The sequence below is a fragment of the Eumetopias jubatus genome, unplaced genomic scaffold, assembly GCF_037043125.1.
Source record: "Eumetopias jubatus isolate StellerSeaLion01/CBP00866 unplaced genomic scaffold, mEumJub1_p1.0 scaffold_15, whole genome shotgun sequence".
Lineage (NCBI taxonomy): Eukaryota > Metazoa > Chordata > Mammalia > Carnivora > Otariidae > Eumetopias > Eumetopias jubatus.
Window position 1 is genome coordinate 94,509,777 of NW_028274821.1, and position 18,273 is coordinate 94,528,049.

Below are 18,273 nucleotides of genomic sequence, written 5' to 3' on the forward strand. Positions count from 1 at the left end.
CTGGCCCCCCTGCGCCAAGCGCTGGCAGAGCAAGACTTGGACAGCAGGGTTCTTAGGAACGCCCAGGGTGCTGGGGCTCTAGACAGTGAGCCCCTGCTCGGGGCCACGGCCACAGCCTGCCCCTGGGCTGGGCAAGCAAGGGAGGATGTGGCTGGGGATCAGGCAGGGGAGTGGCGGGAGGAGGAGTGCCCCATCTGCACAGAGCCCTACGGGCCCAGTGAGCACCGCCTGGCCCTGCTGAACTGTGGCCACGGCCTGTGCGTGGGCTGCTTGCACCAGCTGCTGGGCACAGCCCCCAGCGCCAACCTGGGCCAGGTGTGCTGCCCATTGTGTCGTCAGAAGACACCCATGCTTGAGTGGGAGATCTGCCGGCTGCAGGAGGAGCTGCTGCAGGCAGACGGGCCGCAGGGCCCACGGGCCCCGAGCCCCCCTGCTCCTCCCCGCCGGGGCCCTGGGCCCTGGGCCTCCCTAGAACACCGCTACCAGCTACGCTTCCTGGCGGGGCCCGTGGGCGGCCAGGGCTGCCTACCCTTCCTACCCTGCCCGCCCTGCCTGGGTGCCCGGCTCTGGGCCTTGCGGGAGCGAGGGCCCTGCACCCGCCGCCTAGCACTGCTGGGCCTGCTGGCCCTTGAGCTCCTGGGCCTGTTGCTCATCTTCACACCACTCATGCTGCTGGGGCTGCTCTTCGTGCTGCTGGACCGCTCTGGCCACTGAGCGGGGCCTATCACACCTGCCACCGGCACCACCGGGCCTCAGTCCTGGCCACCGACGGACCAGGAGCCCCAGGCTGGCCCTGAGGCCTGATGACCAAACTGAAAAGCCTGAGACGGAGCCGGGCACTAGCCTTCAATCCAGACCCGGGTCTGGGGCCAGGCCTACCCAGGAGCCAGAGACTTCAAACCACCCTGCCGCCTGATGCTAACTGCTGGTGCCCGTGGGCAGCGCTGGAGGAGGCCTGTGGCCTGACTTCACCCCCCTCTCCCTGACCCACCCGGCCTGTCTGCAAGAGGGACACAGCGGACGCAAAAGTGAACCCAGAAGGCTGGTATTGAGCTGACTCCCTGGTGAGGGTGGGGCCCTGGGCAGGGGCTGCAGGGTCCCCACCTTGTCATGTTCCAGAGAAGGGCCAGTGTGTCTTCCCTGAAGGTCAGGGCAGCGGAGGGGAGGGGCCCTTGCTGTGCCAGCTCAGGCCACAGACAGCTTCCTCACTCACTGGGTCAGGACCCAAGGGGGTGGCCCCAGCGGCCCGGTGTCCAGCACATGTCCCCGAACAACTAGGCCTTGGGGCTGGGCAGCACTGACCCGAGGCCCCTGAGTGCCCTGTAACCTCCTGTCATTGAGCCTGGGACCTTTATCTAAAAGACAGACACAATCAGCACGACCTCACGGGTTGGTGGGTGACATGCTGAGTGCTGTGCCTGGCCCAAGAAACGGCTCTCAATACACAGCAGCTGCCACCGAGACCTCGTCCCATGTTCTCGACGTCTCTACCCCTCCCTCGGCACCCTGCGGCTCTCCCCAAGCCTCCTCTCCCCACTCCACCACAAAGCTTCCTTCCCAAGTCCAGGTAGTGGAGTACAAGATCGAAGGCCCCTGGGTCCTCCTCCCCCACCATGGTCTCAGGCAGCCTTTGTCTCGACCCTGGCTCAGACTGGCTCAGAGGCCATTCCCATACGACCTCAGAGGGTCTGGTGGGTACCAGGAGCCTGAGAGACTGAGGTGTCCCCCATCCAGCTGCCCCCACCTCCAGTGGCCAGTGCAGAGGACACGTCCGCCCTTTGCCCACACACAGGAGGCTGGCTGGCTCTGCACAGATATGTGGGGCATTCGCATGCACACACATACACACAACCAGGCCCAGCCCTCCTGAGTGCCGTGCCTGGCCCAGCCTGGCCCCAGCAAGCAGAGCAGGCTGACCCCAAGCGGCACTGGGCCTACCTCTGGTTGGACCCTGTCTGGGCTGCAGCCCTGGGCACAGGCCACAAGAGCAGGCTTCAGTCCAGGGAACAAGGTGCAAACTTTGGCAAAGAGTTTTAATGGCAGAGTTGGCTGCAGCGACAATGCCACATGGGTAGGGGCCAGAAGCTGTGGTGGGCGAGGGGTCAACGGGCGTCAGGGCAGGGCCGGATCCCTGAAGAAGCGGCGAGCAAGGACTGGCGGGCAGTGGTGAGCGGGTGGGTGCTACATGATGGAGCAGGCGGACAGCGGGTTCCGCACGTGGCAGGTGCACGCGGCCCCACAGTACTGCCGGAAGGTCTGGTAGCAGCTGCCCTCGGGTTCACCCCCCCACTGGCCACCGGACGGGGCGGTCAGTGCCTCAGGTGGCAGGCGGCTCAGAATGGACGTATTGACGGCGAGTGCAGCCAGGCCGTAGTCCGTGAAGAGCACAGTCTCGCGGCGGCAGGTGGGACAGGAGATGAACTTGTACTTAGGGCAGGACTCATAGAGAATCTGCAGGCACTGCTCACACACGGAGTGCAGGCAGGACAGCACTCGGGGCCGCCGCTGGGTGACGTTGTACGTGTGCCCGCAGGTGGGGCACTCCAGGGGCTCACCTGAAGCTGGTGCCGCTGTAGCGGGGGGCCCCGAGGTGGCAGGGCCAGGCCGCACCACGTACTGATTCACAATGACCTCGTCTGCTGGCGCCACTCGGGGGAAGCCCAACTCCACACTGCCCTTTCGGGGCCGTCGTGGCAAGGGAGGGGTGCGGGGTGCCCCATCCAAGGCAGGCATGTCCCCCCCACATGCCTGGTTGACGATGATCTCTGTGTCTGAGGGCCAGGCGCGTTTGGGTGCCAGAGCAGGGGTGGGCCGCGGTGCAGGTGGGAAGCAAGGGGCAGCCGCCGGCAGCTCAGGGAACTTCTCAGGGTGAACAATCTTCATGGCCTCCATCTTGAGGATGACATGGGGGCCCTTCAGGCAGGACATGAGGAGGCCTGGCCAGCCACTGCCCACCTCGGGCCCAGGGTCAACCGGCATCCGGCTCTCTCCAGTTAGACTGGGTGTTCGGGTGGGTGGGGGCGTTGGGTGAGGCCGGGGAGGAGGAGAGGGAGCAGCATCCTGGTCCCGCCAGGCCTGGTGGGGACCCCGGCCGCCCCGAGGACTCCTGGGGGCGGCCGGCGAGAGCTGGGGGGGCAGGGCCCCCCCCAGTGGCTTCTCTGGTCCAGTCCTAGGAGGAGGAGGAGGAAGGGGCGGGGGAGGAGGAGGGAGGCGGGGGCAGGGGGGTATGGAAGGCTGCCCTGGGCTGCAGGTCTGGCCCAGAGGCTCACCCAGGGTCTCTGGCTGCTGAGGCTGGCGAGGGGGCGTGGGGGGAGCTCCCCCTGCAGCCGAGGTCAGCAGTCCCTGAGCAGGGACATCCGGGCAGGCAGGGGCTAGGTGGGCCCCATGGCTCCAGGACAGGGCGCCCAGGGAAGGCAGCTAGCCTGAGCCCTGGCTGCGGGAGGCCCCAGGCCGCGGGCTCGGCGGCGGCGGGAGCAGAAGAGAGGCCTGGACCAGGCCCGAGCTGCAGGTGAGAGACAGCGTGAGGGCAGCGCCCGGGCCCACCCTCACCCTGCACAAAAGACAGGGCGCCCGACCTCTGACCCTAACCCTCGCTGGACTCGGGACCCAGCCTCCGCCCCAGCCCCCGCCCCCACGGCCCAAGCCCTGCCCGGGTGGGAAGGGGCGGCGAGTCGCGACCCCGCGTCCGTCCCGCCCCGCCCGAGCTCACCTGCCCCAGCCTGGCGTCCCCGGGCCGCGCGCCGCCGCCGCAGAGGTTGTCTCAAAGGCAGGCCCGGATGCGACGCGCGCGCCTCGGCCCGGCGGCTCCCGCGGCTCCGGCGGCGACCTCGGGCGATGGCGCGGCACGGCGGCTCCCAGGGGCGCGGGGCGCGGGGCTCCGGGCAGCGCGGCGCGGCGGCAGGTGCGTGCGGAGCGTGGCGCGCTCTGCGGCGGAGGCGCGGGGACCGCAGTGCGCGCGGCGCCCGCCCGCGCCCGCAGCGCCACCCCCCGTCTGGGGACCCGCGCGGGGTCCGCGGGGCGGGGCCAGTCTCTCAGCCGCCCCTCCATCGCCGCGGGCCTGGCGCCGGCTCCCGGGGTTGCCCGCCCCAGCGAGCCGCGTGTGGACCAGGACCCCCGCGCTGCCCCTTTCCAGTACCCCCGCACCCCGAGTCCTGCCTGGCCGACCCTGGGTCCTAGTCAGGGATCCCCACCTCCAGTTCTAGAAGGGAAATCCTGTTCTTCGAAGCCTGGGGCCTCACAATACCAGAGGGAGGAAGGCAAGAGGAGTGGAGAGGTGGTCTCGGGAAAGCTGGCTCCCAGACCCCACCGGGAGACCGCCAGGTGTCCCCCCAGAGAGTCAGGGTCTCTGCCTGTCCTTCCACTCTGTCCCCAGTGCGCATGCCTCCCGCTCACAAGTGCACCCAGGTTGTGCTCAAGGCGGACGGACTCAACGAGGACGAGGTGACCGTAGAGGGTGAGCAAGATACTCAAGGATGGAGAGGGGGGGCAGTAGCTGGGAGAAGACTCCAAGGGCAAGAACGCTGGACAGATGGGTGGGGTGAGGGGTGCAGGTCAGGCAGACACCTGGACAGGCCAGCGGGGCAGCCCACGGAGGACACGCACCCAGGGTGGGGTGGCCCTTCCCGGCATCCCACCAGGTCAGCACGTGCCCTGCTGTCACATATTTGTGTGCTAACCTGACCCCACCCAGCATAGAGGCCCCATTCCTTTCTGCTTCCTCCTCAAGCCAGGCTTCCTCGATTCCCTGGGATATACCCTCTGCCTGTGGGGAGCCCTCAGCTGAGAGAAAAGGCAGAGAACATGTTGACAACTACTGGGCAGGGGACCACAGCTGCGGGGTGGGGGGCCTCCGCAGTGCCACCCCCTGACCTGCTCCCACTCCTACATGGCATGCTAGCATTCCTGCGACCGGCACCGGGCCCTGTGCCTGACCCTGGACAGGCTCAGCGTCTTCTGGCCACAGGCCCCTCTCCTCTGGACAGGCCTGACCACACCTGGCTGTAGGCCTTGCCCAGGGGTCCTTCAGGGCAGCAGAGCCCAGAGAGGTCCCTATTCCTGGTGAGGAAGCCCACGCGGGCAAAACAGACTGGAGGAGCGAACGTGTGCCATAGGGGTACTTTGCAGCTCTGTGCGACCTCAGGATCAGTTTCCAAAGCCATTTAGCGAGAGCGGGTGTGGGAGGTGTGCAGGTGAGCAGGTGCCCGGCAGGATGGGCAGCGAGGCCCTAATGGGCCCTGGCGTGAAGGTGGGGCAACTGAGAGAGCCCCGGCCAGGGGAGGGCTAGGAACCCAGCCTCTCCAGTTTTGCTCAACTTCCCAGCGACCCGCTGGGCGCGCACCCAAGGAGGCATCGGCCACCAGGCCCCACCCCTTGCCCTGAGGCCCCGCCCCTGGACATGAGGTCCCGCCCCGTGCAGGCCCACCTCCCCGAGCCCGCCCAAGTCCACGCCCCCGGAGCCGGAGCCCTGCGGGTCAGAGCTGGGCCGCCCAGGCTGAGTTTTGGACCGTCCAAGGCCAGCGGACCCCGAACCGGGTCTTTAGAGAAACCTTTGAGCGCGGAGGCTTCTGGGGAATAAAGTTCTCGCCGGCCGCCCCTGTTGCGCGCATGCGCCAGCCTCTGCCTCGCAGCAAGGGGCGGAGTCTGTAGGGGCAGTGGGCGGGGCTCTTGGAGCCTGCGCAATGAACATCTGTCATACACCTGCGAAGTCCCGGGCCCCGGGAGGACTTCCCTCCTCACCCGGTGCCACATCTGTAGAACTCGTGCCCGGACCGGTCTGACTGGCCTCATGCAGGCCACCCCGGTCACCCCGGCCTCTGAGCCACGTCTGATTTGGTCCCGCCCTTCCTTGGGGGTTCCCTTGGGCACCAAGGACTGGGGGTGCGTGTCCCGGCCCCACCCTACCGCCCAGATGGCTCTGGGGGAAGATCACCAGTGCCAGGCCCAGACCCGAGTGCTCACATCCATTGTCACCACAAAACAAGGCGACCCTGTGGGGCAGGTGCTACCTGCCCCCTCACAGATGAAGGTGGGAGGAGGTGTGAGTTCCAAGGATGGAGACGCTGGTGAGGTGGGGAGTTTGCGGTCTGCGAGCCCACCAAGGAGAGGGAAACTGCAGTTTCAGAAATGAGCCGGAAGGGACACCTGGGTGGCTCAGTCGGTGGAGCGTCTGCCTTCGGCTCAGGTCATGGTCCCAGGGGCCTGGGATCGAGCCCCACATCGGGCTCCCTGCTCCGCGGGGAGCCTGCTTCTCCCTCTACCCCTCCCCCTGCTCGCCCTCTCTCTCTCTTAAATAAATAAATAAATAAATAAGTAAAATATTTTTAAAAAATGAGCCAGAAGAGTCACTTGTCAATGAAGCCCCTGTGCATCGCCAATTTTAAGAATAGTTATAGCAAAGGTGTGTAATTCAAACCTTTTTTATTGGTTAAAAAATGCAAACCTCCAAGCAGGCTGTGCTCTCAAACACCTTAGTCTCTGTCTGCCAGGTAGAGGCTTGGCTTGAAGTGAGGACCTCTGTCCTCTGCCTCAAAGCAGGGGCTTCGAGGTGTGTGAGTGATGGCCTGGGATCTGAGGCTGACAGCAGGCTCACCTGCTGCCCTCCTTCCTGGCGAGCTGCAGGCCTTTGGAGGGCCGAGGACGTGCCCCAGATGTGTGGAGGCTGAGTCACCCAGGCAGTCAGTGCCCCTTGGAGCCCCAGCAGGGGCCACCACCCACCAGAGGAGGAAGGGTGGGTGACTTCTGTGCTGCATGAGCCGGGGCCTCCTGGGATCCTGGGAACCCCATCTTTGAGCTCCACCCCGTGGCCCCGCCCCTCCCCAGGAGGGAAAAGGCAGCTAGCTGCCAGGTACTTACCTCATAGGCACTGGGACCTGGCCCACAGGACGAGAGGGTCGACGGCTGCCATCACCACTTCAGGTGGGTCCTGGGCTGAGGGGCTTCCCTGCACTGGGGCTCAACCATGGGCACAGCCCAGCTGCCTCCCCCAGCCTCCCGGCCCATTCGCAGCTCCATCACAGGGCACCGCCGTGCGGGGAGGGCGGCTGGGACACACTGGCCCTCACACTGAGCTCCCCCCCGTGCACGGGCACGCTGACACACAGGCCGGCTACACTGCGGCATCTCCACAGCCTGGCTTTTCCACGGGGCGGGGTAGCTTTCTTGGGCTGTAGCTTCTCTCCTCCCCTGAGCCCATATTGTCTCCTCTGCCTGCCCCTGCCAGGCCGGGCCATGGACCCACAAGAGACGGTCGTCAAGAACCCCTATGCCCGAGTCAGCATCCCCCGGGCTCACCTGCGGCCCGACCTGGGGCAGCAGCTGGAGGTGGCTCCCTCTTCCCAGGGGTCGCAGCCTCTGCCTGCGGGGTCCTGCCCCTCAGAGCCCACCCGGCTCCTGCAGCCCACCGAGGAGGCCCCAGAGGGCAAAGGCGCCAAGGGGACCAAGGGGGCTGCCCAGATCCAGGGCCAGCAGGTCTGGCCGCAGCCCGGCAACCCCCACGGGAGTGGGCAGCGCCCGGCAGCACTGACCTACGCCGGCCGGCCGCCCATCGGGCGTGGGGACGACATCGCCCACCACTGCTGCTGCTGCCCTTGCTGTCCCTGCTGCCACTGCCCTCGCTTTTGCCGCTGCCACAGCTGCTGCACCATCTTCTAGCCCAGCCCCTGCCAGGCCGTGGGCTGCTGCAGGACCCGCCGCGGCCTGGGCGGCCACAGTGCTGCCCTCCTCCTCGGGGCAGCCACCGGCCCATTGGCACGGGCACTGGCCCCTTCGCACCCTGCACAGGAGCGCCTACCTGCCGAGAAGGCCGACCGCCCAGCTCCAGCCCCTTGCACGCGGGCCCGGGCACCGGCTGCGATGGCCTGGAGGACAGCCTCCACCACCTCCCCCGAGGCCCATGGCCCAGGCAATAAAGCGGAGCGAGCTCTGTTCTGGTCGCTCCTCTTCACTGTTGCGCCCTGGAAGAGGGTCCCGGGCTGCACAACACCGCAGGCCTCGGCCTCTGTGGGACATTCAGGGGCGGGGAAGCCACCCTATGTTGCGGGTCTCAGGTCTGTCCAGAGGCTGGACCAGAGGGGTGGGAGTGTGTCCCCTGCCCTGGCCCAGCCAGCCCTGGGTTCCAGCTGCCTTGCATTCCATAGGGCTGAGGCCAAGGCTGCGAGACAGGTCAGGCAGTGGGTCAGTCGGTAGGAGGATGCTATGCATGGAGCCGGGGTAGGGTGGGGGGAGCCTGAGAGAGGCCTCCAGGAGGAGGGTCACCCTGGCAGGACCGTGGCGGGTGGGACTGACTCTGGCAAGTTTCTGGGAGTAGGAACCCAGGCAGCCAGCACCAGGCCCTGCCCATGCGTGAGTCACTGCCCTACCTCACCGGGGTGTTTTTCTGGTTCCTCATGAAATGTCCAATTCCTCAACATCTGCTGTGTGGCACCCAAGCCATGCTGCTCATCTGCTGTCCTGCCTCCAGGGCCTAGCCCTCCTGAGTGAGGGGAACAGGAAAGGAGCTGGCCGGCGAGGCTCCTCGGAGGACAGATCTCCCATCTGTCCAGGCAGCGTAACATGCCTGCCCGGGGGCACGTGTGGGGAGCTAAGCTGCTTGACGCTGGCATCGCCTCACTGCTGGGGGAGGCTGGGGCAAGGAGCGAGTGGTAAGGCCCGCACTGGGCACTCTGACGTTTCCAGGGCCAGGCAGAGACAGCCAGAGGAGGAAGCGGAGCTGGCCTTGCAGGATGGACGGGTCCTGGTGCCAGCCCTCCTCTGACCCAGGGTGACTGTCCACAAGGCAAGACCTATCTCTGGGTGTGGGTAGCTATGTCATTGGTCTGACTGTGCAGGCCCTCAGGTGGGCCAGGTTTCTGGCCCTGGCCCCATGGCCTGCCTCCACCAGAGGATGACCCCACCCAGGCCAGCAGCAGAAACCCGATGGACCGGTCAGGGAAGCTGCGGACTATCGGGGTGGTGGGACGGAGGAGGAGCCCCTCTGGTTCTCGGCTTCCACCCAGCTGAGCAGTGAGGGTCCTGATCCCCATCCTGACCATTCTTGACACACCCCATTCTGCTGTGCCCGCAGTCACGGCCACCGTGCTGGCCCAGGGGCCACAGCCAGGCAGGTGCTAGGGGGGAGGTGGCCTGTAATGCGGGCGACCAGGGCTAGCCACAGTGTGTGAGTGGGGATCTCCACGCCTGTGCTTAAGCACCGCCTCGGGACCTTGCGGGGCTGGCTGCTGCCCTGTAATGGGGGCACGACAGACCCAGACCAGGCAGGAGGAAGGTGCTGGGACAAATCAACATGGACACATACGCTGCGACTGAGCTTCGGAAGAGCAGGACACCCCAGGGCTCTGAGCCAGTGAGGGTCCTGGCAGGTTACCTGGAAGGGGTGATGCTTGAGCTGAGAGTTGAAGAAGCATCCCCCAGGTCAAGGCCAGAAGGCTTTCCTAGCGTGAAGTTGGGGGAGCAGGAGAGTAGGGGTGGTGTGGAGGTGGGTCTGGTGGCCCAGGTGGGGAGAGGGACCATGGTGAGCTGTGAAGCCAGGCCTGGGTGGCGGACTAGTGGAGCTGGGTCCTGGCATGGGGGTGGGGGGTGGTGGGCTTATCTCCTGACGGGTGGGTGGTGCTGGTGGATCCACTTGCAAGCACTCTGTGGCTGAAACGGGAGCCCACGCCTGCCTCCAGCCACCACCTGCCTCCCTGCTGACTCGTCCGTGCTCGGCCAGTAATGCGAGCCCCAAGGAGGGAGCCGCAGGGCGCCCTGGCCCCCCCCCCCCAAGCCCCGGACATGCTCTGGCTGGGCATAGCTGCCCAGCAGAGCAGATGCAGGCAAGAGAGGCCTGGGGCTTAGGCAGATGGGGGGGGGGCCTGGTGCTGGGCAGGAGGGTCATGGAGAGGGACAAAACAGCCGGATGGGCTGCTGCCCAGCCGGCCACCGACCACCCTCTGCAGCACCACCCAACCTCTGCAGAGGCCCAGGCTCCTGTCCTCTGGGACAGACTCCTGGGGTCAGGGCCCAACCACACAAGACAGTCTCAGAGGCGGGCAGGGTGGGCAGCAGCCAGAGAGTGCCCGGGTCTCCGAGGAGGGGACACCGCTGGGTCCCGGTGGGGTGACTTCATCACCTGCTACTGAGCCTACGGCCTCGCGGGACACCTGCCGCCTCTACTGCGGCCACACCTTCAACCAGGCGTGTGTGCGGCGCCTGGACACTCCGGCCCATGGGCAGTGCTGGGTCCCCTGCCCATGGTGCCACGAGAGCACACCCACACCCCGCGGAGGGGTGCATGCTGGACCTCGACCTGGCCGCCCTCCTGGCTGTGAAGGCCGAGCGGGAGCCGTCCCGTGCGGGGGATGGGCCCCTGCGCCCCCGAGACAGCACTGCCATCGCTCAGCAGCTGGCCAGGCTCTGTCCCACCTTGGGCACCCAGCCCCAACTCCCCTAGTCCAGGTGCTGCAGGGGCCTCTGCTGGTATGCCCCCAGCAGCCCCGAGGTCTGAGTGCTGCTTGCTGCCCCTCACAGCAGGGGAGAGGCTGCCCACAGCGTGTCCCTACCTTGGAACCTCCAACTGCAGCACAGCCAGCCCAGAACAGCCCGGGGGCAGAGCACCCTGTGGGCTGCCCTACACGGACTCCCCCAGATCACAGCCTAAGCTTGGGGGCTGTGCCCCTGGTCCTCTGAGACTCTGCGAGAAAGCGGGTGACCTCCTGCTTGTCTTGGCTGGGATTCCTGGGCCTCAAGCTAGCCTGACTGTGTGCAGGAAGAGGGTGCGACTGTCAAGAGTCACCTGCAGGCCCAGCCCAGGCCCGGACTCAGCTCAGACGCCTCCACGGGTCTCTGGCTGCAGGCCAGAGGGTCGGGGCCTGGCCACGTCTGTGCCTGCTCATGCTGGAACCCATCTCCCCTTCCCCATAAAAAGTCCCAGAGGTGTGAGCCGGAGCAAAGACAGAGCTACCTCCTTCATCCTTGGCTTGTAAAGCATCCCTGTGAAGTTCATTCATTCAACAAAGCCCACTGAGCGTCAGCTATGTGTTGGGCACCGTCCCGGGAGGGTCTCCTACAGGCACAAAGCCCCTGCTATGACAGGTGTCCAAGGAGAGGGCCCTGGGCCGGGCTAGCTCTAGGCCCAGAGAGGGTGGGGGTCTGCCTGAGGCAGCACAGCTCAGCGGAGCCGCTCCCCCACGAGGCCTTTTCCCGGTCCTCAGCTTCCTTCCGCCTCACAGCGGCCCGCACACAGACCCTTCCGAGGCGCCAGTGCAGGTGCTGGAGGCTACGGACACAGACCCTCCCCCAGGTCAGGCTGTGACATCGCTGCCCCATCTGGAAAGGAACTGTCACAGGGTCACTCGGGAGCCTCTGGGAGGGACTGCTGGGCCTGCCCTGGGCAGTGGGTGCCGGACAGGGAGGGACAAGAAAATTTGCTGAGAGGACACTCAGAAACCTCCTCCTTCTCTGGGGCAAAGTCCCCCAGGAACACAGCGATTGGTGGGCAGCAACTAGACCAGGGCGCTGCGGCCAGCGGGCCCCTGGGGAGACCAGGCCCGGGGGGAGGGGGAGGAGCATTTCCCAGCAGGGGCGGCAGGAAGGGGCTGACCCCAAGAGGCGCCCACGAGCCCCGGGGCCAGTCAGGATTGTCCCCCTGTGGAAGTGAACAGGACGGGCTGAGTCTGCAGGTCCAGGCGGGGTGGGCAGTGGGCTGGGCGGCAGGGTGGCCTGGGGATGGGCCCTGCCCCCCCAACTTGTAGATGGAGGTGCAAGACCCGCCACCATTACTGCCCACCGCTGGGGTTGAGCCCCCACTGGGAGCTCTGTTGGGCCCAGCTCTGCCTTGAGCCCAGGTCTGAACTGGATGACTTTAGGGACTGGGGCCCTCCCCACCCACCTAGTGCAAAGGGCTTCCCTCCCACCATCTGATCGGGTAGGGATGACCATAGTAAGGTCTGCAGAGCTTGGGGAAACTTTCCAAGGGCCTCCAGGCCAACCAGCATCCTGCCTTGCGCTGGGCGGGCAGCGTGCAGTGTCTGGTCACGTCCCATAGGCGTCTACTCATGGAAGTCCTGCACGAAGGAGCCCATGCCCAGCCCTGCAACAGCCCCGGCCTGGCTCAGGGCCCAGCCAGGGAGAAGCCCCACTCTGAGAGGGATGAGCTGGGGGCCTGGAGCTCCTGCCCCAGGGGGTTAGTGGGATGCAGACAAGGCAGGCACCTGAGGTTATGACAGGTACCCCTCAGGGGCCTCGACTCCTGGGTAAACATTAATGGGGCTCAGTACACAGCAGGTCATGTGTGCACCCAGCAGATCTTTGACCAGCAGTTGCTCCCGCCCTGTGTCTCCTCCCCGCAGGTGCCCCCTCACTACCCTCACAGGTAGGAGCTTCTAGAACCAGGTGGGGCCCTGGGACACCAGTGCAAGGGCTGGGTGACCTCCTGGCTCAGGGCTTAGGCCCCACCCTGAGCCTCCCCGAGCTGAGGATGAGAGCCAGGAGGGAGCGGTGACAGAGAGCCGCCCAGGACCTGGACCCTGGGGACTGGGAGGGGGGCTGGGGGAGAAGACCGGACAGGGATCCAGACCCAGAGGGTTGAAGAAAGGAGCCTTGAGGTGGGATGGGGAGACCCAAGCCCCTTGCCCTGCCCCCATCCCTGGGGGTGCGGCCCTTATCAAGCGGAGACGTCACCGTTTGGTATCAAATGCCAAAGTCTAAGCTGGGACCATTTGCAGTGTCCCTGATGACACCTGCCTGATGAGAAGGTCACTGGATTCCCTGCTCCTAGGCACTTACCGGCACCCAGCACCCTGTGCCCTGGGCCACCCACCAAGTCTTCTTCCAGCCAGGACCAGCGAGGGAGCCAGGGAGCCAGGGCCCCCTCGACTCTGCCCCTGAAACTGGACTGGGCTCGCCTGACAACTGCTTGAGGTCACTGTAGCCATTTCCCCCCCGCCCGCCCCCATAGATGGAGGAAGCGGGAAATCTCCAAGGCCAGCAGGGGTGGGGAGGGAAGACAGATCCCCGGTTGGAGGACCCCAGCAGGACCTGGTGGGGCAGCGGGAGGGCACGTGTCTGACCTGCCTTTCCCCCCCAGCAGATCCAGGCTTGGACCTGGGTCTGTCCCTGCCAGAAATCCATGCCGAATTCCCTCACGGATGGCCAGGTCCCCCCCCTGACTCTGGACACAGTTGGCCTGGTGGACCGGAGTCTGGGAAATGCAGGTACCAGGAGCCCCAGGGCACCAGGCCTCAGCCTGCCTCTCTGCTTCCCCGTCCAGCCCCTGATCCGACGCTCTGTGTAAGTGGGGAGGGGGCTCCCGCTCATCTCCCGGAGAGCCCATGGGGGCTCGTGACAACTCCGGTCAGGGCCAGACAAGCTGGAGGCCCCCTTTCCTCTCTGCTTCCTGTTCCTGCCTCTTGCCCCAAACCCCTATACCAGAGCCCCCCCACACCCTCTTGCCCCTGCCTATCCTTGGCCCTACTTCACCTTGGCTCCTGCAGGGACCTCTGGTTCTGCCCCAGTCTTGGAAGAGGGGGAAATGGACCCCTGGGCCCTCCCTCAGCTGAAGGACACTGGCCAGTCCTGGACAGGTAGGTCTGGAGGTGCTGGGCAACTGGCCAAATGGGGCTCTGACTTCCCAGGGTCTGAGCGTGGAGAGGTCCTTGGGGAGAGAGAGCGGGAAAGAGGTTGGCCTCGACAGGCCATATAGAAATCTACTGCGCAGACCACCACCCCAGGGATGGTTGTCCCTCAGCTCAGCTGCCTGTTGTGTCTGGATATGAGAGTCACCCCTGCCAAGCCTGCCCCTCCTTCTCCCTCCTAATGACCATTAGGTTTCTGGGAGGTCCCGGGGGTAGTCGGCTTGGCCATTCTGCAAAGGAACAGAGGAGGGACCCAGACCCTGCCCTGTGCGGGGACAGAGAAGGGGGGCCCAGGCCCTGCCCTGTGTGGGGACAGAGAAGGGGGGCCCAGGCCCTGCCCTGCAGGGAGACAGAGGAAAGGGACTGGGAGGGGTTCCAGGCAGGGTAGGGCTGGGTTGGGGGGCTGGCTGAGGACTGCCCTGCCCTGTGTTCTCAGAGCTCAGCGTGGCCGGCAGGGTCCTCCGGGTGGTCATTGGCTTCCTCAAGGCCTGTGGGCTCCTGGGCAACCTCTATCTTTTCATCTGCTCCCTGGACATCCTCAGCTCTGCCTTCCAGCTGCTCAGCAGTGAGTGCCGGGGGTCTGGGGGTGGGGCGGGCAGCCAGTCCTGCTCAGCCTCAGTGCACCTCTCTCTGGACACAGGCAAAATGACTGGAGACATCTTTAAGGACAACGTGGTGCTGTCCAACCCTGTGGCTGGACTGGTCATTGGCGTGCTGGTCACAGTTCTGGTACAGAGCTCCAGCACGTCCTCCTCCATCGTGGTCAGCATGGTGGCCTCCAAATGTGAGTGCCCCCTCCCCCACCCCGGGCTGGTGGTGGGCGGGCAGAGTGCGGGAAGCTGATGCGGCACCCCCACAGTGCTGACCGTCCAGGCGTGTGTGCCCATCATCATGGGCGTCAACGTGGGCACGTCCATCACCAGCACCCTGGTCTCGATGGCACAGTCAGGGGACCGGGATGAGTTTCGGAGGTGAGTGGGGGGGGGGGGCAGGGGCTGTGAGCAAGGCCACAGTCGAGCCACCGACCACTGTGCTCCACGTGGCAGGGCCTTTGGCGGCTCGGCCGTCCATGGGATCTTCAACTGGCTCACGGTGCTGATCCTGCTGCCTCTGGAGAGCGCCACAGCCCTGCTGGAGAGGCTCAGCGCCGTGGCTCTGGGCGCCAGCAACCTGCAGCCTGGGGGGCAAGCACCCGACATCCTCAAGGTGCTAACAAAGCCTCTCACACACCTGGTTGTGCAGGTGAGGAAAGGTGCTGCCCTCGGGGGGCCCTTTGTGCCTGAAAGTGCTGGGGGTCGGGAGTGGGGGGGCCGTGCCCCAGCCCTATCCTGGGCCCTGCACAGTGGGCGGGAGGGCACAACGGGCTGGGCTGTGGGCATCTGGGTCCCAGGTGAGCCCTGAGGGTCCAGTCCATGGTCCCAACCCCTCTGTCCCACAGCTGGACACTGATAGGATTGCAAGCAGTGCTACAGGCAATGCGACCAACAGCAGCCTCATTAAGCAATGGTGCGGCACCAGGGAGGTGATGGTGAGGTGCCTCTGACCCCCGATCTCCGACCTGCCAGTTGCTCAGTCCCGCCGGCTCTGGGTCCATCCTGAGCCTGCCCTGCCTCGCCTCCCCAGACTCCGTGGAACAGCAGTGACTGTGGAGTGCTCACCTCCGGCCCCTGCCCTGAGAACAACAGCTCTGTCCTGGTGGAGCATCTGCCCTGTGAGGCCCCCAGCCCCCCCGGCCCCCCAGCCCTGTCCCTGTGCCCCACTGGCCCCTAGAGCTGGCCTGGGCTCACTGACCCCACGCTGCCCCCAGGCCACCACCTGTTCACGGGGACTGTGCTCACGGACCTGGCCGTGGGCTGCATCCTGCTGGCGGCCTCCTTGCTCCTGCTCTGCACCTGCCTCGTGCTCATTGTTAAGCTGCTCAACTCTGTGCTGCGTGGCCGTGTGGCCCAGGCCGTGCGGAAGGTCATCAACGCTGGTGCGGCCAGACTGGGGACAGGGGCATGTGGGGGGGGGGGAGGCCGGGCAGAGGATGACCCAGTCCCCCCCCCCTGCAGACTTCCCTTTCCCGTTCAGCTGGCTCAGCGGCTACCTGGCCATCCTTGTGGGCGCCGGCCTGACCTTCGTGCTGCAGAGTAGCAGTGTCTTCACCGCGGCCATTGTGCCGCTCATGGGTGAGCGCAGGGGATGGGCAAGGGACCCCGGGCCACGGGGGTGAGGGCTCAGGCCCCGGTGCTCACCCCCGGCTCCCCCAGGGGTCGGGGTGATCAGCCTGGAGCGGGCGTACCCTCTCTTCCTGGGCTCCAACATGGGCACCACCACCACAGCCCTGCTGGCTGCCCTGGCCAGCCCCGCGGACATGCTGCTCAGTGCCCTCCAGGTACCACCCTACCTCACCTCTCCCTGGCCTCCAGCCCCTCCCACTCCCACCCCAGGCCTGGGGCTTCCCCTTGGGCTCAGTTCCCTCCTGTCCAGCCCTGCGGCCAGCTTGGCCACGGCCCACACGTCCCTGGGACCCCCCTCTGGCTGCCCGATCAGACCTGCAGTCCCACCTCCTCAAACCCTAGGGATCCTGTGGACATCTCTGGGACCCCTAGCCACACTCTTCCTCCCCGGGGAGCAGGTCATTTCAAGGACCCTCTGGTCTTGGGGTGCTGCCGCTCTTCCTTCCTGGCCAAACTCCCTCCAGGAGCCCCTGTCCTCCTCCCCCACCCCGTGCTGCTGGCTGTGCCCCTTCAAGGCCCTGGGGGGCCTCAAGCCCCTCTAGTCCACCACTTCCGGGATGCACCGCCCCCCCCCCCAGCCATCTAAACCCAACAGGCCCCTACCTGAACAACCTGCCATCTTCCTCCAAAGCCCTACCTCATCTGTGCTGGGTGCTCCAAGCTGCCCTTGCCCACGGCCACAGTTCTGCCTCCAGGACACCTCCCCCTGGTCCCCTAGCTCTGTGCCCCACACCCAGTCCCGTTTAGTCCTGCTACCTCCATCTCTAAGTCACCCTTTCTGTGGTCCGCTGCCCTGGCTTGAGTTTCCCTCCCCCACTGCCTCTGCCTAGGTGCCCAGACAGACGCAGCTCCTGAAAGCCCAGATCTTGCGGGGCTTCTGCCCACAAGCCCTCCCTACCACCCTCCTGCATTTTTGGTTCTGCTCTGTCCACTCAGACCCTCTCAGTGCAGGGCCCTGGTCCACCCCCTCCAGGAAGGCCTCTGGACTGCACCTTCCACAGCGACTCCTCAAGACCAGCAGCCCCTGGAGGGGGCTATGTTCCCTGCACGTGTGGCCCTGCACCTCCTCCCCACAGGAGCCAGGCCAGAGCCCAGGGCTGGGTGGCTAAGCCCACTCATGGATAAGCAGGAATGGGGTCACCAGGCATGAGGTGTGGGCAGGCTGAGCCGGCCCAGGGGAGGAGCAGATCCATGTGGTCGTTGGTGATGTAGTTACCACACTGGGCTCCCAGCGTTGAGTGTGTTGGGGGGAGTGGGGCGGTACTGGAAGGGCACACCCATACCCGGCTGGAATCTGCCCTACTAGGTGGCCCGTCATGGCCGACAAGCGGACCTCCAACAGCCTTCAGACTTAGTACCCTTTCTGCCGGGGCGGGGGCAGGAGGGGTGGGGGGAGGAGGGGTGGGAGGGAGAGCAGGTGTCCTGGGTAGTCCTGGGCAGCCTTGCGGGACCTGTGTGCCATCGGGCCCAGGCTCCTAACCCCTGCCTGCCCTCTGGACCTCCAGGTGGCCCTCATCCACTTCTTCTTCAACCTGGCCGGCATCCTGCTGTGGTACGTGGTGCCCATCCTGCGGCTGCCCATCCCGTTGGCCAAGCGCTTCGGGGACCTGACGGCCAACTACCGCTGGGTGGCCATTGCCTACTTGCTGCTCAGCTTCCTGCTGTTGCCCCTGGCAGCCTTTGGGCTCTCCCTGGCAGGGAGCACGGTGCTGGCTGCAGTCGGGGGACCCCTGGTGGGGCTGGTGCTCCTCCTCATCCTGATCAATGTCCTGCAGCGGCACCGGCCAGCCTGGTTGCCCCACCGTCTGCGGTCCTGGGCCTGGCTCCCACTCTGGCTCCGTTCTCTGGAGCCCTGGGACCGCCTGGTCAGCTGCTGCTGCCCCTGCAGGGTGTGCAGCCCCCCTCAGGCCGCTGCCAAGGAGGCCCACTGCTATGAGAACCCTGAGGTCCTGGCCTCCCAGCAGTTGTGAAGGGGGGGCACCCCCATTTCACTGACTCCTGGGTGCCCTGGGGGATCCCAGAAGCAGAAGACTTCTGAGTCACCTGGCTTGCCTTCTTTGCAAATAAACAAGGCTGTGACCCAGGTGTGAGTGGTCTTCAGTCCCCTGCCTGAGGAGGGCCCCTGACCAGGCTCCAAGGCCAGCTGGAAGCAGACAAGTGCTAGCTGTCCCCCAGTTGACACCCGGGACCCACTGCAAGCCTGAGTAGGTGTGAGCACACAGCCAACCCAGAGTCCCAGGCTGTAACTCTGTTTCTCTCCTGAGCCTCTGGAGACAGAAGGTGCCAAGTGGCGGCCAGTCAGGAGCGTGGAGATATCCGTCAGAAAGCATCTGTGGCTGGATGTGGCCGGGACCCTTCCCCCTGGGTGAAGGAGGGAGGGGCTGCCGGCTCCCATGCCCCACCACCCGCAGACGGCGCACCCTAGGAGTCAGGTGGTTGGTGCT

At 65.9% G+C, this 18,273-nt stretch overlaps 5 protein-coding genes across 5 annotated transcripts; 4 read left to right on the forward strand and 1 right to left on the reverse strand.

Moving 5' to 3' along the window:
- The first annotated feature begins 333 nt into the window (after nt 1–333).
- Nucleotides 334–714, forward strand: LOC148162477 (ring finger protein-like). Its single transcript, XM_088018774.1, has one exon. The coding sequence runs from the start codon at nt 349–351 to the stop codon at nt 712–714; it is 366 nt and encodes a 121-aa protein (XP_087874900.1). The 5' UTR covers nt 334–348.
- A 1,467-nt stretch (nt 715–2,181) lies between these two features.
- RNF208 (ring finger protein 208) lies at nt 2,182–2,979 on the reverse strand. The gene has a single exon (XM_028094558.2). The coding sequence runs from the start codon at nt 2,977–2,979 to the stop codon at nt 2,182–2,184; it is 798 nt and encodes a 265-aa protein (XP_027950359.1).
- Nucleotides 2,980–6,805: 3,826 nt separating this feature from the next.
- CYSRT1 (cysteine rich tail 1) lies at nt 6,806–7,650 on the forward strand. Its single transcript, XM_028094634.2, has 2 exons — nt 6,806–6,915; nt 7,220–7,650. Exon 2 carries the CDS (start codon nt 7,228–7,230, stop codon nt 7,648–7,650), a length of 423 nt encoding a protein of 140 aa, XP_027950435.1. The 5' UTR covers nt 6,806–6,915; nt 7,220–7,227.
- A 900-nt stretch (nt 7,651–8,550) lies between these two features.
- Nucleotides 8,551–10,426, forward strand: RNF224 (ring finger protein 224). Its single transcript, XM_088018840.1, is given in 5 exon segments — nt 8,551–8,639; nt 9,933–10,087; nt 10,090–10,141; nt 10,143–10,265; nt 10,267–10,426. Coding segments are annotated over 5 exon segments (579 nt in total).
- Nucleotides 10,427–11,627: 1,201 nt separating this feature from the next.
- On the forward strand, nt 11,628–17,799 carry SLC34A3 (solute carrier family 34 member 3). The gene is made up of 13 exons (XM_028094648.2): nt 11,628–11,660; nt 13,064–13,187; nt 13,467–13,556; nt 14,044–14,172; nt 14,248–14,391; nt 14,467–14,578; nt 14,654–14,849; nt 15,046–15,135; nt 15,231–15,318; nt 15,415–15,582; nt 15,662–15,778; nt 15,860–15,984; nt 17,335–17,799. The coding sequence occupies exons 2-13, from the start codon at nt 13,103–13,105 to the stop codon at nt 17,797–17,799; spliced, it is 1,809 nt and encodes a 602-aa protein (XP_027950449.1). The 5' UTR covers nt 11,628–11,660; nt 13,064–13,102.
- The last annotated feature ends 474 nt before the right edge of the window (nt 17,800–18,273 follow it).